The sequence below is a fragment of the Pyrus communis genome, chromosome 10 (assembly GCF_963583255.1).
Source record: "Pyrus communis chromosome 10, drPyrComm1.1, whole genome shotgun sequence".
NCBI classification, from domain to species: domain Eukaryota; kingdom Viridiplantae; phylum Streptophyta; class Magnoliopsida; order Rosales; family Rosaceae; genus Pyrus; species Pyrus communis.
In genome coordinates, this window is record NC_084812.1 from 2,885,219 (window position 1) to 2,904,609 (window position 19,391).

General features: G+C 41.4%; 5 protein-coding genes and 1 pseudogene across 5 annotated transcripts; 3 read left to right on the forward strand and 3 right to left on the reverse strand.

Annotated features, from left to right (window-relative positions):
- Positions 1-964: 964 nt before the first annotated feature.
- Positions 965-2,177, reverse strand: LOC137746936 (uncharacterized). Its single transcript, XM_068486945.1, has 2 exons — positions 1,071-2,177; positions 965-988 (listed from the first exon to the last, which is right to left on the reverse strand). The coding sequence occupies exons 1-2, from the start codon at positions 2,175-2,177 to the stop codon at positions 965-967; spliced, it is 1,131 nt and encodes a 376-aa protein (XP_068343046.1).
- Positions 2,178-3,025: 848 nt separating this feature from the next.
- Positions 3,026-3,840, reverse strand: LOC137748524 (multiprotein-bridging factor 1c-like). The gene has a single exon (XM_068488690.1). The coding sequence runs from the start codon at positions 3,675-3,677 to the stop codon at positions 3,243-3,245; it is 435 nt and encodes a 144-aa protein (XP_068344791.1). The 5' UTR covers positions 3,678-3,840; the 3' UTR covers positions 3,026-3,242.
- Positions 3,841-5,272: 1,432 nt separating this feature from the next.
- LOC137746938 (ARF guanine-nucleotide exchange factor GNL2-like) lies at positions 5,273-9,615 on the forward strand. Its single transcript, XM_068486947.1, has 2 exons — positions 5,273-6,339; positions 6,430-9,615. The coding sequence occupies exons 1-2, from the start codon at positions 5,273-5,275 to the stop codon at positions 9,518-9,520; spliced, it is 4,158 nt and encodes a 1,385-aa protein (XP_068343048.1). The 3' UTR covers positions 9,521-9,615.
- Positions 9,616-9,700: 85 nt separating this feature from the next.
- On the reverse strand, positions 9,701-12,398 carry LOC137747448 (trihelix transcription factor ENAP1-like). The gene is made up of 2 exons (XM_068487557.1): positions 11,048-12,398; positions 9,701-9,933 (listed from the first exon to the last, which is right to left on the reverse strand). The coding sequence occupies exon 1, from the start codon at positions 12,142-12,144 to the stop codon at positions 11,053-11,055; it is 1,092 nt and encodes a 363-aa protein (XP_068343658.1). The 5' UTR covers positions 12,145-12,398; the 3' UTR covers positions 9,701-9,933; positions 11,048-11,052.
- A 1,854-nt stretch (positions 12,399-14,252) lies between these two features.
- On the forward strand, positions 14,253-15,671 carry LOC137746939 (glycine-rich cell wall structural protein-like). Its single transcript, XM_068486948.1, has one exon. The coding sequence runs from the start codon at positions 14,253-14,255 to the stop codon at positions 15,669-15,671; it is 1,419 nt and encodes a 472-aa protein (XP_068343049.1).
- A 1,434-nt stretch (positions 15,672-17,105) lies between these two features.
- On the forward strand, positions 17,106-18,601 carry LOC137746940 (uncharacterized; annotated as a pseudogene).
- The last annotated feature ends 790 nt before the right edge of the window (positions 18,602-19,391 follow it).

Here is a 19,391-nt window from a genome sequence, read left to right on the forward strand (position 1 = left end):
AAATTCAACACTTTACTAGGCAATCTATTGATGAGATATGCCGCAGTAAGGACTCCTTGAGACCAAAACTTCTTAGGCACATTCATGTGAAACATAAGAGCTCTAGTCTTCTCAAGTAGATCTCTATTCTTCCTCTCGGCCACCCCATTTTGTTGAGGTGTTCCAACACAGCTTGTTTGGTTTAATATACCATGCGTGCTCAAGTAGTGTGACATGTTATGAGACATATATTCTGTGCCGTTATCTGATCGTAAAATATGAATTTTTGAAGCAAATTGGGTGGCCACAAGTCTATGAAAATCTTGAAAAACTTCCATCACTTCACTTTTAAATTTCAAAAGATACAACCAAGTAATCCTTGTGAAATCATCCACAAAAGTTACAAAATATTTGTATCCATCAAAAGACTCTATAGTTGGTCCCCAAACATCGGAATGCACAATTTCAAAAGGGTTACTAGCCCTAGACAAAGAGGAAGTAAATGGTAATCTAGTAAACTTAGAAAAATGACAAACATCACAAGGACTTGTAACTTTGCACATATTTGGGAACAAGGTGGATAGAACTTTTTCAGAAGGATGTGCTAGACGTTGGTGCCAAAGTTGTTGTTCTTGAGCTAAGCTTGAAGTGACTTGAAAAACCTTGGGAACTTGAATATGCTTGGAAAGATAGTAGAGACCATTTAAGAAAAATCCTTCACCAATCGTCTTCTTGGTGACTACATCCTGAAAGATCACATTTTTGGGAGAGAAAATGGCAAGACAATTTAATGAGTTTGTGATCTTGCTAACAGATAAAAGTTGAAAAGGGAATGAGGGAACATAAAGAGCCTCAGACTCGACATCACTTGAGATCAAATGTATTTTTCCTTTTCCCACAACCATAGCATTTTTTCCATTGGCAACTGACACTTGGGATGGAATAGAAAATTTTTCAAATTTATGCAAGTTTGTAGACTTGTTAGTCATATGATCAGTGGCTCCAGAATCTATAATCCAATAATCATACACATTACCAATGCTGAGAGCAGTTGAGAAGGAGTGTAAGATACCTGGGATGTCCCTTTGTACCACGCCTTCATTTCCAGCTAGGAAGCCAGCAAACTGTCCTAGTAGTGCAGTTTGATTGTTGTCACACTGATTTAGTGGTCCTTCACTATCTCCAAGACCTTGTTTCTTGTGAAGAAACATAGCAAACTCGTTGATCAGTGCAGCTGGATTAGTGGTGAACTTCAGTGCTCCATCAGAAGAAGTTGTGGCAACATGATTTGCCTTGTAAGAAGGGTTGTACGAGCCTTTCGAGACACCTTTGTTATCCCTAGGAAACTTTGGTTTTAACTCTGGATAAAGAATCCAGCATCGGTCTCTTGAGTGCCCACCAGCATCACAATGGCTACATTTTAAGCCAGTTTTCTTTCCTTTGTAGCCTCTCTCCTCACCAAGTTTTTGGTTAGAGAAGTAAGCCCTAGCTTCTGGTATATTTGCCTTCATGTCCAAGGTCATGACTTTCCTTCGAACCTCTTCTCTTTGAATTGTGGCACACACACTTGAAAAAGAAGGCAGGTCGGGATTCATGAGGATATGGCTTCGAAGATCTTTGAATTCAGGGCTCAGGCTTGCTAGGAGTTGGAATATTTTGTCTTCCTCGGCTCTTTTAGTTAGCACAGCAGCGTCGATGGTGTGTGGTCGATACACATTCAGCTCGTTCCATATAGTGGTCAGCTTTCCAAGATGTTGCACAAATGGCTTCCTTTCCTGTTGCAAACCAGCAATGTCCTTCTTTAACTGAAACACTCTAGCCGCATTGTTCTGATTTCCATACATTTCCTTGAGATTTTTCCAAAGAGTCATGGAGGATTCAGCATAGCTAAAAATTTCTGCAATCTTACGATCCATGGAATTGAGTAGCCACGACTTGACCAACTGGTCTTTGCATAGCCAAGCATCATACTCCGGTGAGGTAGTCTCAGGCATTGGAATAGCACCATTAACATAACCAAGCTTTGATCGTCCTCCCAGAGCAAGAGAAACTGCTCTCTCCCATGGAAGATAGTTAAACTCATTTAGCAAGACAGAACTAAGACGTTGATTTGGGTTGATATCAATATCTGAGTGTGGTGATGGTGGAGTAGCATGAAAGCCGTCTCCTTCCAAATTTACTAAGCTTTCTTCAGCCATGATTGAAGGACAAGAAGCTCACAAATCTCTCAAGAGAACACCACAGAGACAGGCCGGTTAGGATCACTGCTCTGATACCATATTGAATTTTGAATGTCTATATTTGTATATGTGTGTAACTTACAAGGAAGGCTCATATAAATGGGCGGAAGAAAGGAAAGCAAAACATAAAGAAAGAAAAAGCAAAGCATGAAACATGGAAGCAGAAAACATGGAAGGAAACATGGAAAAGTAAAGTTTCTTCCAATAGGAAGCATCTGGCCTTCCATAATAGTTAGTTGGTGCGATCGAGTCTGATGGTAAGGAAGTTGGGATGTTGGGGGCTATGAGTGAGTAAACGTGTTGTACATATATCCTTTACATTCATTAATCAGTTACAAAAAGACTTATCTCAAACAACAAATTTACAAAACTAATTACATCCGATTGTGCAAGCTCTTCCTCAGCATATTCCAGTTCCGTACGATTTTGATAAAAAAAGTTTTTGTTCTTGACGTATCCAAATCAAATTCCACATTCTTTGTGGAAAGAGATTCGAATCTTTTCTACCAAAGTCCACGGATCAAGTGATCCGATCCTTGAAATTTGATCAAACTGCTAATATTATTATAACTCTTAAAAGAAACCTTTGTTTTGTTTTTAACCGTTGGATCAATCAAATTTCAAAAGTTTTAGAACACTTGATCCGCAGGCAGAAACACCAAATCATATTCGACATTCCAAAATTTGTGACTGTCAATTAAGAAGGAATGAATCTTTATTGGCAATTTTGGTAGCACAAATTCTTGAGTTCATTGCCAAAAATTGTTTATCAGATCAAAGAGCAACAATAAAAACCATAATATTAAGCCAACAAAAACATCAAATTCCATTAATTTCATGAAATCCATTGGCGATTTCAGCCTACTACATATCCTTTGCATCTTTGTACATTCCTAATAGTTTTGATCACCACACCCAGTTCTTAACTCTGGACACCAACCAAAACAGACCCCATATACACACGCCCCCATACAACAGACAACATCATGTTCACGACACAAAACAACCCTAACAGGACTTTTTCTATTTCCCAACTTTGCCCCGGAGCTTAACTCCCAGAACCCTCTCCATCTTCGCCAGCACCGCCTGGTTCGGCACCGCCTTCCCGTTCTCGTACTCCTGCACCACCTGAGGCCGCTCGTTGATCCGCTTCGCCAGCTCCGCCTGGCTCATCTTCTTCTCCAGCCGCGCCTTCTGTATCGCCTGTCGCACCTCCATCGAGACCCGCTCCAGCGCCGCCGGCTCGGCCGCCTCCTCGAGCTTCTTCACGCTGACCACCGGCGCCGCCTTCTTGTTCGAGCCCCCGTCGAATTTCTTGATGGTCTGGACCGGCGCGCCCGACCGCATCGCCTGGTTCACCGCCTTCGGGTCGCGGAGGGCGCTGGCCTTATTGGGCTTCTTCTGGAGGACCACCGGCTCCCAGTCCTGGGCTATGACTCCTGGGTTTCGGCTCGGCATTGTTGGAAATCTAGAGATATCTAGAGAGAGAGAGAGAGAGAGAGAGATTTTAGAGAGAGAATTTTCTGGATTTTTGCTTGTGGGTTTGGAGGAGAAGATGATCGGGGACGATGAAGTTTGGTGCGCAATTTGTAGTGGGGCGAGAATCTGGAAAGTTCTCAAAGGTTCATTTTAGATAGAAAATGAAAATTCCCGGGGGCGGTTAATGTGTACCCGGTTTTTCATATCCGGTTGTCCATCGCTGCGTAATGATCCGTTGTTTGACAGCGTGGCTGTACACTATTGGTGCTTGGCTGGAAGGTTCTCACTTCGTCGCGTAGGGGATAATCTTTTCTTTATCCTTTTTATTGGACTGGAGGACCTTTCGAATTCGAGACTAAACGGCCTGTCGTATGGATAGATTTTTGAAGCGTGAATATTACCTCAAATGTTGTAAATTTAATCATTTATATTATGACATTTGATATAGTAGATCATGTTTTAGACAATAACAATGGCTAAGATTTTTTTGATGTCTTGCTTTGTTTGCAGCACGAACATAAGAGCTCATATCGATCGGGCGACTGACAAAAAGCCCAAGATTTATGTAGATTTTGGCAATGGCAGAGCCATCTTAAGATCATAGTAGGCTTAGGGCTACCCTGATTATTTTTTCTTGCAATCTCTACTATCTGTCTACCATTGATCAATTTTATAATATCACTATTAACTTGAATTTATTTTCAATCCAACAAATACATAGCCTATAATTTTCACTTAACAATCCTATAAGAATATTAGTTGATCATATTCTTTGTTTCTTGTCTATGTGCAATTTTTTCCTTTGCTTGCAGACTGTTATGTTTGTTAGTTTCTTATTTCCCTCTATATCATCTATGAAATCAAGAAGAGAAAAAGTTTTTTTGTGAATAAAACCTTTCAAAATTCTCTTATGCCTTGATGTTTTTACAAATGAACGTATGATCACTCACATTTGAAATTAATAAGAATGTGCAAGATATGTTTTTAATGTTTTATTCTCCACTCTTAATATGAAATTCACGAGTAGTTGATTATGTATCATTGGTCACTAGGTGACCAAAAGAATGAGGCTATGTTTCTATATGCAAATTTCAGTTTAAAGTGTGCCCCTCCTCACATGAATTTCTGGCTCCGCCACTGGGTTTCGGTGTAAAAAGTTCCGATTTTCGGTGCCTCTATCATGTAACCTTATATTTAGGGTCTAATTAATCGTTGTCGTAGCTTTGTATTTTGCTAAGTTGCATCCTGAAATGTCCCCATAACGGAAAAGGAGGAGATAAATGTGGTAGAAACCATCAATTATCAATCCTAAACCACAAATTAACTAAATACTAAACCAATTACAAATTAAACTAACCCCTTGTTTTCCCGGGAAATTCGGGTTTTGTATAACTTTTTCAAATGACCAAAACACCCTCCTATTTCACTCTTGCATTTTAAGTAACACTGTCGGTAGTTGACACCAGAAACCCAAAATGGTCCTTCCACAGCACTAGAACCACACAACTAACTTAAACAGTTTTTTGAAATTTGTTCGTTCTTCTCTCTCCCTTCCTCCCCTGAGACTGCCATGCATGGAGAAAGATCCGATCAGTGAAGAAAACGGCAAATCGAGCCGGAACAAGCAAACAAAACTCAGGAGGAAAGAGCTGGGATTGTCGTGCATGCTAAACACCGAACTCGGTGCTGTCCTCGCCGTCATCCGCCGTCCCCTCAACCAGACTTCCCACTGCTTCGCCGCCCCGGAAGACACCATCGACCCTTCCCTTCTCCAATCCCTAAAATCCCTCCGCGCCCTGATCTTCAACCCCCAGCAGGAATGGCGCACAATAGACCCCTCCATCTACCTCTCCCCCTTCCTGGATGTCATCCAAAGCGAGGACGTCCACGCCGCTGCTACGCGCGTCGCCCTCTCCGCCACGCTGAAGATTATCAAGCTCGGAGTCTTCGATGAGAAGACTCCGGGGGCGAAAGAAGCTATTAACACCATGGTCACATCCATCACCACGTGCCGGCTCGAAAGGACCGATTCTGTCAACGAGGACGCCGTGATGCTGAACATCCTTCAGGTCCTGACCGGAATCATGAACCACCGCGCTTCGGTTCTGCTCTCCGATCAGTCAGTGTGCACAATTGTGAACACCTGTTTTCAGGTGGTTCAGCAATCGGTGAACAGAGGAGACTTGCTCATGCGAAGTGCGAGGTACACAATGCACGAGCTGATCCAGATCATTTTTTCGCGGTTGCCGGAAATTGATTTCAGGGATGACGAGAGCTTGGCCAGTACTGACACTGAGGACGCCGATGCAGACGATGGGAATATGGATTCCGGATATGGGATCCGGTGCGCGGTTGATATTTTTCACTTCTTGTGTTCTTTGTTGAATGTGGTTCAGGTTGTTGAGACAGATCAAGGGTCTACTGTGCAAACTGCCAACGAGGATGTGCAGCTTTTCGCTCTCGTTCTGATCAACTCTGCAATCGATTTGAGCGGGGATGGAATCGGGTCGCATTCGAAGTTGTTGAGGATGATGAAAGATGATCTCTTTCACCACTTGGTTCACTATGGCACGCGTTCAAGCCCGCTTGTTTTTTCCATGATTTGCAGTACGGTTTTGAACATGTATCACTTTCTTCGGAGGTGAGGTTTTCGGGTTCATTTCAAGATGCCTGTATTTCCTGTTCTAATTTTCACACTCCTATCTGGGAATTCTTTGCTTTGTTTTTGCAGGTTCATTCGTCTTCAGTTAGAAGCATTCTTCACGTTTGTGCTGTTTCGAGTTTCAGCTCCCGGAGTGTCAATTCAACTTCAAGAGGTTGCACTTGAAGGGATTATAAATTTCTGCAGACAGATGACATTCGTCGTAGAGGTCTATGTGAACTACGACTGTGATCCGCTTTGCCATAATGTGTTTGAGGAGATAGGGAAGTTGCTTTGCAAGCTGTCTTTTCCGGTCGCAAGCCCATTGACAACTTTACAGATACAAGCCCTTGAAGGGTTAGTTATCATGATCCACAACATTGCAGACAGTATTGATAGAGAAAACGATACAAGCCCTTCCGGACCCTACCCAATTGAGATCAGAGAGTATACGCCGTTTTGGGAAGACAAAGCGAAAGATGATTCAGAAGCTTGGGTGCAATTTGTAAGGCTGAGGAAAGCGCAGAAGAGGAAAATATTGATTGCCGGACACCATTTTAATTGCGACGAAAAGAAGGGAATGGAGTACTTGAAGCTTTCCAATTTAGTCTCTGACCCTCCAGATCCAAAGAGTTTGGCTTATTTCTTTCGTTACACTCCTGGGCTTGACAAGACGATGATAGGCGATTATCTTGGTGATCCTGACGAGTTTCACATCAAAGTACTTAAAGACTTCACAAGAGCCTTTGGATTTTCAGGCATGAATCTCGATAGTGCTCTCCGAACCTATCTGGAGACTTTCCTTTTGCCAGGAGAGTCCCAGAAGATTCAGAGGATTCTCGAAGCGTTTTCAGAGAGTTTTTTTGAGCAGCAGTCCGCAGATGTTTTCGTGAACAAAGATACTGTATTCATTCTTTGCTACTCTCTCATTATGCTCAATACTGACCAGCACAATCCGCAAGTAAAGAAGAAGATGACGGAAGAAGAGTTCATCAGGAATAATAGGGCAATCAATGGAGGGAAGGATCTTCCTAGAGAGTTTCTGTCTGAGCTTTTCCAATCCATATCGAACAATGCAATCACGCTTTTTGGTCAATCTGGTATGACAGTACTAATGAACCCGAGCAGATGGATTGAGTTGATGAACCGTTCCAAAACTGTGCAGCCCTTCATTCTGTGTGATTTTGATCGTCGGCTAGGAAGAGACATGTTTGCCTGCATTGCTGGCCCTTCAGTCGCTACCATTTCTGCATTTTTCGAGCAAGCTGAAGAAGAGGAGTTGCTCCATGAATGCATTGAAGGATTATTCTCGGTAGCCAGGATAACGCAGTACGGACTGGAGGACACACTCGATGAGCTCATTGCCACCTTCTCAAGATTCACCACGCTGCTTAATCCTTACGCCTCTGCAGAAGAAACACTCTTTGCTTTCAGCAAAGATTTGAAGCCAAGGATGGCCACACTCGCTGTTTTCACCATCGCAAACAACTTTGGAGAGTCAATCAGAGGGGGTTGGAGGAACATTATGGACTGTTTGTTGAAACTCAAGAGGCTTAAACTACTTCCTCAAAATGTTCTCGAATTTGATGCTGCTTCCACCTCATCTGATGCTCAACCTACATCTGAATCGGGTGTAATCTTCCCTGCTCATGATCCCAAATTTGGAGGACGACAGGCTTCTGGCATGATTAGTCGATTCTCACATTTTCTATCACTAGAGAGTCCGGAAGATGCTGTATCTCTTGGCATGAGTGAATTTGAACAGAACCTGAAGGTTATCAAACAATGCCGAATTGGGAACATCTTCAGCACTAGTTCAAAATTTCCTGAGGACTCTTTGATCAACCTCGGGCGTTCGCTAATATATGCAGCTGCAGGGAAAGGGCAGAAGTTTAGCACACCTGTTGAAGAAGAAGAGGCTGTTGGGTTCTGCTGGGATTTGATAGTTGCCATCTCTTTGGCCAACGTCCATAGATTCCAAGCATTTTGGTCGAGTTTTAATGATTATCTGCTGGCGGTTGCTCAGTTTCCGATGTTCTCCCCAATCCCATTTGCTGAAAAGGCCATTGTAGGCCTCTTCAAGGTCTGTCTGAAGCTCCTTGGCACATACCAACCTGACAGAGTCCCCGAGGAGCTCATTTTTAAGTCAATAAATCTAATGTGGAAGCTGGAAAAAGAAATTCTCGACACTTGCAGCGAGTCCATTACACAATCTGTAAATAAGATTCTCGTTGAGTACCCTGCCAATTTGCAAACCCAACTCGGATGGAAGTCAGTTCTCCACTTGTTATCAGTCTCCGGGCGACACCCTGACACCTATGAGCAGGGAGTTGAGACTCTGATCATGGTGATGTCCGATGGAACCCATATATCACGGACAAATTATGCTTATTTCATTGACTGTGCTTTTGGTTTCATTGCCCTAAAAAACAGCCCGTCAGAGAAGAACTTGAAGATACTTGACCTATTAGCGGATTCTGTAAATTTGTTGATCCAATGGTACAGAAATCATTACTCAGATCCCGGGAACAATTACAGCATCGCGAGCAGCACGAGTACCTCCTCCTTGGAAGACTCGAAAGGTTTCGGCTCCAACAACTTTACCATGAATTTGTTTGTCAAGCTAGGGGAGGCATTCCGAAAGACCAGCCTAGCTCGGCGAGAAGAAATAAGAAACCATGCGGTCTTGTCTCTTCAAAAAAGTTTCCAACTTGCTGAGGAACTAGAATTCACACCAACCAACTGTATAAACTGTTTCAACCTCCTTATCTTCGCGATGGTGGATGATCTGCACGAAAAGATGCTGGAGTACTCGCGAAGAGAGAATGCAGAGAAGGAGATGAGAGGCATGGAAGGGACCTTAAAGATTGCATTGGAGATCCTGACAGATGTGTACTTGCAGTTTCTGATACCAATTTCGCAATGCAGTGGCTTTCGGACATTTTGGTTAGGAGTGTTGAGAAGGATGGACACATGTATGAAGGCGGACTTGGGATCGTATGGCGAATCAAAACTGCCAGAAGTTGTGCCGGAGTTGCTGAGAAAGTTGATTACGGAGATGAAGGAAAAGGAGATTTTAGTACCGAAGGAGGGTGATGATCTTTGGGAGACAACACATATTCAGATACAGTGGATAGCTCCTTCAATCAAGGAGGAGCTATTTCCAGAAGAAAGTTTGTAAAAAAATTGAAGAAAATTCTGCCATAAACTTCTTAAACTTAATATTCCGGCGATGTTTTAGTTGTCGGACCTCCGGTCTAGCCCGGTTTTGGACCTGTGAGTATTTTCCATTGATTTTTCTTATTTTTGCTTACAACATTTTTCACAGAAAATTTTAATTATAATCAAATTTCGCAACATATTACCGAAACAAAAATAATTTCATAAAACTAAAGGATAACAGTAGATATTACAGGAACAGATTACAGACGAATGTCTTGCAGGTTAATCAAAATCTCCTGTGCCATCAAATTACATAATAAAGTTTTTATGAGATGTTAGCGCATTCTTTACTTGAGCCGGGAGGATAAGTTCATCTCCGAAACAGTTGAGAACAGTTATTTATGTCCCCGTCCTTCTCGATCATCACAAGTCCTGAGGCATGAAATTAGGACAAATTTAGAAATTTCATTAACAAGAAGATGCTTTTAAATCCGGTCAACATAGCATTCGACCTTGAACAGTTATGTTAACAACATCTTGTTCTAAATCACACACAAAGAAATGATACAAATGTATTCTCGATCATTCTGCTACAATGGACAATGAAGAAGCGCATTAGGCAAGTAGTATTTGCTAAAGAAAACGAATAGCCATGGGTACAACAACAGGCCTACGGAGATTTTCTAGCTAAGCTAGACAGCCAACAGAATGATAGACAGTCTAAAGCCTCGGTTCTAACAATGTTGGTCATGTCGAGGCTTTGGCAAACAAACGGAATTTACCTTGACAATGTTCTCAAATGCTCTCAAACATGAGGCTAGCAAGTTCTAATGTTTGACAGTCTAAAGCCTCATCTCTAACACTGTGCGATATGACTGCAACAAAATTGTATCTTGTCCTTGTACCCATGTCTGGTCTGCATTTAGTACTTATCGAATCAATGTTTCATTTCTTCTTCAATCAATTCTAATTGCAAAAGGTCAAGACAACTTTCCCTTTAAATGCATTAAAATCACGCATCTCAAACGTAATTGAAGCCATAGAACACAATGCTTAGCCCCTGCATAACCACAACAGCCATAGTTTGTAGGATTTTGGGTTTCGAAGGCAGAACATTAAGACCATGCCTTTAATGTATTTGATGCTAACATTAGTAATTAAAAACAAAAAATGGGCCAAAGTAAGTCAGATGCTTTCCAAAACAGAGCTACTCAATCAACAGAGAAAATGCCATGAAACAACATATATTCACATAACTCAACGGAGGAGTAAAACCAATTCATTAATTCTTTGGAGCGAGCAACACAATGTTACAACAACAACAACAACAACAACAAAGCCTTTTCCAACTAGGTGGGGTCGGCTAGCAACACAATGTTAGATACACAAAATTATACAATCAGAGCAAACTTAGCATATCATAATACAATAATCTCACAAAAATTATATCTAAAGAAACAAAATATCAAATGTTATGCAATTGTAGCAAGCAATTCAATATGCCAACTAAGTTGAAGCAAAAGGGAGATACCCCACACACCCTCACCTGCATCATTCACTGAGATCGTCAACAGAAACATCTGTCTCATCATCGTCATCTGCCTCCTGAATTTTCGCAATTTCCACCTGCGCCCTCTCAAGAATCTGCTTCTTCTGCAACTCCAATTCCTTGTTGAAATTTTTCCTCATCTTCTCCAATTCCCTCATCTGCTGCCTCTTACTACTCTCAATCTTCTCATAAATCTCCCCAAACTTGTGAATTGAATCCGCCAACACTCTATACGAAGACCCTTCATCCCCGTCCTCTCCACGCATCCCAGCCATTCTTGGTGGAAACACATCGAAATCATCATTCCCATTCTCATCACCATCATCATCCGTCTCTGACTCACCAGGACTATCCCTCATCTCATCGAACCCATTTGACTGCTCCAAATAAACCCTTGTGTTCATAAACACATACTCCCCAGAATCAACCCCACAAGCAAGCCCAGTTTCTTGCCTCGACGAAGATGCCATTAACATTTCCATCTTCTTAAAGTAAGCCCATTTGCTAGAGTTCAACCCCATTTCTTCCATTTTCTCCTTCTCCTTCTTATACTTCCTCTTAAGCATATCCAACATCGACTTACATTGCGTCTCGGTCCTCTCAATCTTCGACGCCTCTGAGACTTTGTATGCTACCTCATTCCAATCATCAGACCTCAAACTCTTCCTCCCCAGCTGAAGAAACCTATCACCCCAAACCTCCAACAGCATAAAAACCGCGTGCTCCGTCCACTCCTCTTCAGCCCGAAAACCCGGTTCCCGGTTTGGCAATCTCACCCGAGGGGCAAATTCGTACCTTGATTCCAAATTCTTCACCTTCCTCTTCTTTGGGTGCCTTTCAAAATCTTCATCCGCGTCAAAATTCCGATTAAACCCATGTCTGTGCTCGTCTTCCTCGTCATTGTATTGGTCTTCCCGGCCATTTCCTTCGTCAAAATCGTCCAATTCGTCGTCGTCATCCTCCGCGTATCGGTTGGGAACCGGACGAGAATATTGGTTGTTTCGGGTATGGATTTTCCGGCGACCAGATGAGTTATGGTGGCTTGCAGAGTAGGATTTCGGATGGTACCTTGGGTCGTCTTCCATGTCGTCCATTGGAGCACAAAATCGGTAGCTTCACAGCAGCTCGAACCCTAATACCCAATAATGCCAAATAAATTGGGGATTTTTGTGTGGGGAAATTGGAAAGTTATATAATTTTTGTAGATTGTTTGTTTCCGAAGAATTCAAATTTAGAATTGAGAGAGATTAGAGGGAAGGGGAATGAGCACGGAGGGCTGAACGAAAAACCCTAATTTGGCTGATGGCTTAGAATTTAGAAGAAGGAAAGATTTAGGGTTACCCGAATGGGTCTGTAAATACAGATTGACGGGGAATATTTGTGCCGCCAAATATTTATGGGCCACTCAATGATGGACATTACCCGGCCCATTGTTAGTTCTTGAACCTTGGACTGATCGAGATCCAATCCAGTCCGTCCAAACCTATCGATCCAATTCTGCAAATTCAATACCGCACAGTTTTTTTAACAAGCTCATCCTTCTTATCGTCAGTTGCAAATATATTTAATGTCTTATGATCTCGTGACGGGGTTGTCAACCAAAAACTTATAATATATATCAACAATCAAAATACATGAAATGAATCTCAACTAACGGTTGGAGTTCATGACCTCAAGTGAAATCTTCAAATTTTATTCTTGTTTCAATGATCACTTATGTGTGCTCTCTTATGCACATAAGTTAAAAATCTACGACATGGGTAAGAACTATTGTACATGACTCATTACTCAATTTCTTTAGTCTAATTAACTATATACATTTGGTTTCTATCTTTTTGGTTTCGGAAAGAGACTTTTAAGGAAATAAATAGAATAATTTGAGCTAACAAAAGATATGACGTAAAACTGAGTGTTGTGGTGTTCTATAATTTATACAGCCGATCTCACTTAGTGGGATAAATCTTTGTCCTTGTTGTTTTGTTTTTATCTTCTTGTTTCACCTCAACCAATTATTTATAACAAATTCAAGTTTACGTATGTTGTGACTTGTTTGCATTAGTTAATTTATAACAAATTTGTGCCAATTGGAAACTACGAAATCTCCATTTTCTTATTTGATTATTTCATATGACTTGTCACTAACCCAAAATATTTGTTGATCATTTCTTGTTCAAATGATATGATTAAAATTCCTTTAATTTCCAAGGCAAGCATATTGCCATAGAGTCCTTCTTATAAACTAAAAATCTACTTTAATAATTATGGTAATGCATTTATTGTTTGCAGTTTTTTGTGTGTGACAAAGAAACAAAGCATTTTGGTTATCATTCTCTAGGGTTTCCTATTTTCGTTTTAGATAAATGATAATTAAATAGATAATGAAAATAAAAAAGCACCATATAGTAGCAGAAAACAAGCATGTCCGACAAGCAAGCTTGAATCTTGTTATCTTAACAAGAAATGCCGTTACTTATATTTTCAGCTACACAGTGGTCGAGACTGACACGTACGACAGTCGATTCACCTTCGATGACAGATAATGCTATGGCAAACCCTACTTACCTTTTATCTGTCTTCCACCCGAAAGAATGGGGGTGGAACCCTCAAACTAAGTGGCTTGATTAATGTGGTTTTTTCATACCTTCTCTTCTTTTAATTGGTTGGTCAATAGTGAATTAATTCCCATGTAGAAAATTATTCTGCCCAACCATATATTGAAAGAAATTTGGTTCTCGAGAAAGAGAGGAAGAAAACAACAACTGAGAGGGAGAAGCATTTTTTTATGGGATAGAGAAAGAAGGTATGAAACCCAGTCACGAGGTCTCTATTGTTTGACAGTCGTCCGCCAGTCAGTTTGGTATAAAACCCAGTCACGGGGTCCCATGCGTAATGCAAAAATAAAAGTTAAGCCAATCACGTAATGGAGCATGCAATCGAGCTGGACTCACTCAACTCTCACTCCCTCACCGGCCGTGTTGTAAAGTGTAGCGGCGGAGCAATTACGTACTGCATTACTACTACTGCCGTCTACCATCCCAACTCCCAACTATCAAACAATAGAGATCCTCGAATTATTATGTAGCAATGTAGCTGCCGAATAAGCTTTTTACCTCTATATAAAGAGTAATATATCAGATTCATCATCATCGATCATCATCCTACTGGGGTTGTGAGGGTGGTGTTTTTCTTTTGCTAAGTGAAGATGGGAATTACAATATTCGGGGCAGGGAAGGTGGTTTTGTGGGTGGCGGCGGCGATGAGCTTAATGTCTGAGTCGTGTGTGAGGGGAATAAGGAGGATGGATGATCATGCTCATGCGGAGAAGGGTAGTGATGATGGAAATAAGTTAGTGAAAAATCCAGGGCGGTTCTTTGATGGGCCGGCTGCAGGAAATCCCAATATTCCGGGTGGGATTAATGGCGGTGGTGGGTTTGGAGGAGAGGGCAAAGGGTTCGGTTTTAGTTTTGGAGGGAAGGGATCATATAGTTATAGTTATGGTACTTCTGGAAAACCTGCCAATGCAGTTGATTTTGGGAAGCCTGACTGTGATGGAAAAGGTGGAGGGGCTGGTAGTGGAATTGGTGGTGGTGGAAGCCACCATAAGAATAAAAAAGAGAACAAGCACCATCAAGGCGGTAGCCATGGTGGAGGTGGAATTGGGGGAGGCATTGGTAAAGGAATTGGTGGTGGAGGTCATGGTGCTGGAGGAGGAATAGGAAAAGGCCATAAAGGTGGTGGAGGTATTGGCAAAGGAGGGGGCGTTGGTGGCGGCATTGGAAAAGGTGGGGGTGTTGGTGGTAGCATTGGTAAAGGAGGGGGCGTTGGTGGCGGCGTTGGAAAAGGTGGGGGTGTCGGTGGCGGCATTGGAAAAGGTGGGGGTGTCGGTGGCGACATTGGAAAAGGTGGGGGCGTCGGTGGCGACATTGGCAAAGGAGGGGGCGCTGGTAGCGGCATTGGAAAAGGTGGGGGTGTTGGTGGCGGCATTGGCAAAGGAGGGGGTGTTGGTGGTGGCATTGACAAGGGAGGCAGTGTTGGTGGCGGCATTGGCAAAGGAGGGGGTGTTGGTGGCGGTAATGGTGCAAGTGGAGGCATTGGTGGTGGTGCAGGTGGTGGTATTGGCGGTGGTAGTGGTGCAGATGGAGGCATTGGTGGTGGTGGTGGTGCCGGTGGTAGTATTGGTGGTGGTGCAGGTGGAGGCATTGGCAGTGGTGGTGCCGGTGGAGGCATTGGTGGTGGTGGTGCCGGTGGCGGCGTTGGTGGTGGTCCCGGTGGCAGCATTGGTGGTGGTGCAGGTGGCGGTGTTGGTGGTGGTGGGGGCTTTGGCGGTGGTGGTGGTGGGGGCATTGGTGGTGGTGGTGGTGGGGGCTTTGGCGGTGGTGCAGGTGGTGCTGGTGGAGGCTTTGGCGGTGGTGTAGGTGGGGGCATTGGTGGTGGTGGTGTTGTCGGTGGAGGAGGTTTTGGTGGGGGTGGGGGTGGTGGAGTTGGGGGTGGATTTGGTGGTGGTGTTGGTGGAGGATTTGGTGGTGGCGCTGGTGGTGTTGGAGGTGGAGGAGGAGGAGGATTTGGCGGGGGCAGCGGAGGTGGTATTGGTGGAGGCATTATTAACAATGGACATGCATAAACGCTTATGAATTCAAAGTTGTATGGTGCTACAAGGCATTGGTCACTCTTGACTCTGTTATCCGCATGCATTATATTAATGCTTTGACTATTAACTTGCACGACTCATGTATCAATCTGTAATATTTCTTCCAAAATTAATAATTAAAAGTATCTACCTTCTCATTTATATATTTCGTCTCAAATCAACAAACAATAATCTTTGATTCCCGGTGGACCAAATTATTTTCAATTTATTGAAAATGTAATTTATTTTTAAAGTACTCAAAATATGTGTTTACCATTGATCTTAAGGAAAACTAATGAAAATTGCTTGAAAACTTTGAGTTTTAATCAAAATGACAAAAATGTGTTGTAAGTGAACAGTATCAAAAGTAACTTTTTAGAGTAAAAATGTTAAAAGTGAACAGTCCTGAGAGTGTTTCGTTAAATCTCTCTTGATCTTATTGATATTGAGGGTTCAACTCCTTGAGATTATATCCTGATCAAAATATAAAGTTACCATCAATATTCTTTTTCTAGCTTAATTTCCTGATCATTTTGGTACATTTTTTCATGCAGTAGTTGTATTAGAACTTTGTGACAACAGTTTGAGGTGCTACAATGCATGCATGTATAGATAAAAAGTAAAGTGGCATCCATGCACGTAGGTGTAAGTTTATGGCTGAGTTTCTCCGTTATTATCAAAAACAGAAATTGTTGAATTCAGGCTTGAAGTTTCTCAAAGGCAGAATTCCAAAAGGTAAATTTCCCTTGACTCTTCGAGACTCAAATATATCAAAAGTTCATGTTACAAATTGGATAAATTATCATAAATTAAAGGGTGATGAGGTTTAGGGTTGATGGTTGGACCACGATGAGGCCCAAGCCCAAACTGATGAGTTTTTACTGTTTTTATTGTGAGTTTTTACTAATTTCTTTCATTTTTCGGCTGTTTCCGTGGTGAATTTGCAGCTTCTCAGGCTCGATATCAAGGTAAATTTAGCTTAGTTTCTTTCAGTATGTGTTGTCTGTTTCAATTTTATTAATTTTTTTTATGATGTTAGGTGCATTTCTTACTGTTTTTCTTGTGAGTTTTTCCTAATTTCTTCCATTTTTCTGCTGTTTCCATGGTCAATTTGCAGCCTCTCTCGATATCAAGGCAGATTTCTCTCAGTTTCTTTCAGTTTGTGTTATCCGTTTCAATTTTATATTTAGTTATGATTAAGAAGTGCATTTTCACTATTATTTTGACGCTCTTTGTTTAAAGTTGGGACTTTCATAGAAATTTTTAGTTTACCAATGTTACAAATGTAATTTTATTTTCCTGGAAAATATTTTGTTCTCATAATTCCCAGTTGTTCCTTAATTGTTTTATGGTGATATTGTTTCTTGCTGCTTGTGAATGGCTGTAGGGTTAAGCGATTCGCGCTTTTCGGAAACTTGAGTGATTTAGATGGGAGATAGTGAGGTTAATGTGAATGCTAAGAAGACAGTTTTTGTAACTGTTGGAACTACTAGTTTTGATGCTCTTGTTCGAACGGTGGATACGCATGAGGTTGAACAAGAGTTGTCAAAGAGAGGGTATACTCGGCTTCTCATTCAAATGGGCCGAGGATTCTATACTCCAACGGAAGGTATTCTGAATCGAATTATGTGATCAGTTGTTAAAGAACGCATTATCAGTTTGCCATTTTCGATTAGGGTTTATGGGAAGCGGTAGTGTTGATATTCGATTCCCATGCAGATAGAGGTTAAAAGAAAAGAAATTAGTTTGTCGTGCTTTCGATGAATTCAGAACAATTGCGAAAAAGAAGATATTTGTCTTCAAAGCTATAGGAACTCAGGGAGTTACTTAATATTCGTCGTATAGGATTCATGCCGTGCTTAATGTCGTAGCCTGGTTGAAATAACCTAGTTGCTTACGCCAAGTAATGTTGTGGTAACGAAATGGAGAAATCTCTTATGTTAGACATACTTTGTGCATCTCTTTTTCTTTGAAAAATGACTCGAAGTGATTGATGCTTCTTTTCGGTTTCTTTCTTTCCCCCTCAACATTGTTATTATGATGCAGGCTGATGGAGGAGATGAGCCCCTTGCTGTTGACTACTTCACGTTTTCTTCAAGCATTGCGGACCATCTGAAAGCAGCATCTCTTGTGAACAGTCACGCAGGTACAATTCCGATAGCGTCTTTTTATCTTTCTGCATTATTTTACCATCTGAATAGTGAAAGACTTGCTGAGATACCGATGTTTTTTTTGAAACCATATTTGGCTTTACCATCTTCAGCTAAAAGATATGCAGCGCTAATTTTTCATGCGAAGGACATCGTCATGAGGACTTAGTAGCTATAATGCATCATAAGTTTCATCTCTTTTCCTGTCGTAAATATGACACTCGTCTATAATTTGTAATTTTAGTAGACGAGAGCTTTTGATTCTGCAGGAAATTCGTTACTTTTCCCTTAACGTTTTTGAATTCATACCAAAATGATTTTTGTCAAAACAGTATAACGTAAAAGTACAAACGAAGTGAAAATTTGCTGATTGCAACCATTTTTATTCTCTTTGATGTTTGATATTTTTTCTTGGCCTCGATGTTATATGCGCATATAATTTGCTGCGGGTGCAGGGTCCGGGAGCATATTTGAGACGTTGCGGCTCGGTAAGCCCTTAATCGTGGCGGTGAATGAAGATCTGATGGACAACCATCAGAGTGAGTTGGCAGAAGAACTTGCAGACAGGAAGCATTTGTACGTACTATGCTCGCCCTCAAACGCTTCATCGCGTCGTAGCGTATATGATTTTGGATTCCATTGTTCCGTACCATCCAGGTGATGCCACACCAGTTGCCAAGGTTATCAGCAAGTTTCTTGGTTTTGCAGACGATTGATAGAATCGTAAAAAAAATTTACTCTTAGTGAATGTATCCATGATATATTGCACATTTGAAACGGCATGATGTACAATTTGAATAAGATTTGCAATGTGATAGATATTGATTGATCAGCTACACACGACATATATGGGTTTAGGACGACTTGAGTGCAAAACGAGAACACACGCATTACACTGATATGTTACATCTTGACAACGAGATTATGATTATATTAAATATATATATATATAGGTAAATTGTAGTAATAGTCCCTTGATTTTAATTCAATTGGAGTAATGGTCTTTCAACTAAAAATCCATTACCATTGGTCTCTCAACTTATCAAAACGTGCCGCTATGATCCTTCAACTAAAAATCCATTACTATTGGTCCTTCAACTTTAATCTAACTGAAGAAATTGTCCCTCAACTTTAACCTAATTAGAGAAATAGTCACTCAATTTTAACCCAATTGTAGCAATGGTCTTTCCAACATAACTCATTTTGACAAAATTTTGACGAAGTTGAAGAAAATGATCATAACTACACATTTTGATGAGTTGAGGGACCAATGGTAATGAATTTTTAGTTGAAGGACCATTGCTCTGATTTGATTAAAGTTGATGGATTATTACTACAATTTACTCTACATATATTTATATGAATTATATTTGACTGTCTGATTATGATTGTATTAAATATATATAAATATTATAGTCAGTCTCAAGCCCATGGTCGCAACATTGGGCCCAAATCCAAACCCAAACCATGGTCGTAACATTGGGCCCAAATTCAAACCCAAACATGGTTTTGGACTCGAGCCCGAGCCCATAGCCTACATTAAGTTTTCCGATCTCTCTCCGTC

Coding starts and splice junctions, on each gene's coding strand:
- LOC137746936 (XM_068486945.1), bottom strand. CDS start 2,177: ATGGCTGAAGAAAGCTTAGTAAATTTGGAAGGAGACGGCTTTCATGCT. Junction 989..1,070: donor TAGCTGGAAATGAAGGCGTG/GTACAAAGGGAC, acceptor ATTGGATTATAG/ATTCTGGAGCCACTGATCAT.
- LOC137748524 (XM_068488690.1), bottom strand. CDS start 3,677: ATGCCGAGCCGAAACCCAGGAGTCATAGCCCAGGACTGGGAGCCGGTG.
- LOC137746939 (XM_068486948.1), top strand. CDS start 14,253: ATGGGAATTACAATATTCGGGGCAGGGAAGGTGGTTTTGTGGGTGGCG.
- LOC137746938 (XM_068486947.1), top strand. CDS start 5,273: ATGGAGAAAGATCCGATCAGTGAAGAAAACGGCAAATCGAGCCGGAAC. Junction 6,340..6,429: donor ATGTATCACTTTCTTCGGAG/GTGAGGTTTTCG, acceptor TTGTTTTTGCAG/GTTCATTCGTCTTCAGTTAG.
- LOC137747448 (XM_068487557.1), bottom strand. CDS start 12,144: ATGGACGACATGGAAGACGACCCAAGGTACCATCCGAAATCCTACTCT.